This window comes from Cricetulus griseus, assembly GCF_003668045.3.
Source record: "Cricetulus griseus strain 17A/GY chromosome 1 unlocalized genomic scaffold, alternate assembly CriGri-PICRH-1.0 chr1_1, whole genome shotgun sequence".
Lineage (NCBI taxonomy): Eukaryota > Metazoa > Chordata > Mammalia > Rodentia > Cricetidae > Cricetulus > Cricetulus griseus.
Genome location: NW_023276807.1, coordinates 208,015,927 through 208,017,373, shown reverse-complemented (window position 1 = coordinate 208,017,373; position 1,447 = coordinate 208,015,927). Strand labels below are relative to the sequence as shown.

Genomic DNA, 1,447 nt, shown 5'->3' with positions numbered 1-1,447 from the left:
CCACCATGTGGGTGCTTGGAAAAAAAAAAAAAAAAAAAAAACAAGTCCTCTGCAAAAGCAACAAGTGCTCTTAATCACTGAGCCATGTTTCCAGCCCCTGCCCTCTTGTTAAATTTTACACCATCTAACTGAAAAGTCTACTAAAAAAATCAATGACATGAAAAAATTAGATAACATAAAAATGTTATCAAAAAATAAAAATTCGATGGAGTTCTGGAAAGCACTATGTCTGTGTGTCCCTCCAGACTATAACAGGCACCCCACTTCAGGATACTGCACAGGTGTAGATCCAGCTGTCTCACTGTGTGTCAGCCACAATGCAGTAGTACACGCCAGTGTCTCTCAGGGAAACCCAGGGCAGACTCAGAGTGCTGAACTTCCTGTCAGCTGAGATAAACAGAGATGCCCACTCATTCGACACATGGACCTTATATCCTTGAACAATAAACTGTGGTCCCTGGTGGGGAACCTGACGGTACCAGTAGATGTACTCATTTGTAGCAATGTTCGTGTGGCTGCAGGACACATTTACTTCTTGCCCTTCATAGGAGTCCATGGAGAGGGGCTGGGTGGTCTTAGCAAGGCTCCATGTGGCTGTGGGAATGAACACAATCCTCATTCATATCCCAGAACAAGATGATTAGAACCCCCCATGGAGTTCCCATGGCTCTTTCTCAGGTGGACCTACCCCTTACTCTTCCTGCCAACCATACACATGTACCCCTTTACTTGCCATTTGTGCATCCTCTTACTCAAGAGATGCCAGGGTCACACGTACAGTGGTACCAGCTTACTTTCTCCCTCCTTACCATGGATGTGAGTGATCAGTAACCCTGAACACCTTTGATATCCCCAACACAAACTCCACATAAAGGCTGAGTAACTGCCAACACAAAATAACACCACAAAGCTTTCCTGACATCTCCAATAAAGCCCAGGTTCCCATTCCTTTTAGTTCAAAAAGAACTCACCCAAGATCAGGAGCACAGTTGCTTTTGCCAGCTGCTTCATATTCTCATTGTAAGCATAGGCTGGATTGCAGTTCCTTTGCTGAGTCTGAGCTTAGACTAGGGAAGGAAACAAGGAAGACACACAAAAGACACTGCCAGACACCACTTTTGCTACTCTCACCTGGGTGTGATTCCCCAGAGAACAGCCAATAGTGGGGCAGCAACTGCTAGGAGTGAGACTTCAAAGTTCAAAGCCTCACAGCAAAAGGAAGTTAAGGGAGAGGCAGCCTCAGAGGGTGGCAGTGTGGGTTTCATATTAAATGTTTGGTGAGGTCTAATCCATTCGAGGATCATGAAGCAAGTACATAGCAGGTGGGTGACTCATGTTCTTCTTTCCCTGTCCCTCCTGGACAGCCCCAGAGGGAGGTCAGCTACTGTATATCCAGCACTCACAGACTTGGGGACAGTCATATCACTCAGCAAAGTCGTCGTGGCGT

The 1,447-nt window shown here is 46.2% G+C and overlaps 1 gene segment (V, D, J or C); it reads right to left on the bottom strand.

Annotated features, from left to right (window-relative positions):
* Nucleotides 1–298: 298 nt before the first annotated feature.
* On the bottom strand, nucleotides 299–1,011 carry LOC113831120. The segment is given in 2 exon segments: nucleotides 299–594; nucleotides 972–1,011. Coding segments are annotated over 2 exon segments (336 nt in total).
* Between the last annotated feature and the right edge of the window lie 436 nt (nucleotides 1,012–1,447).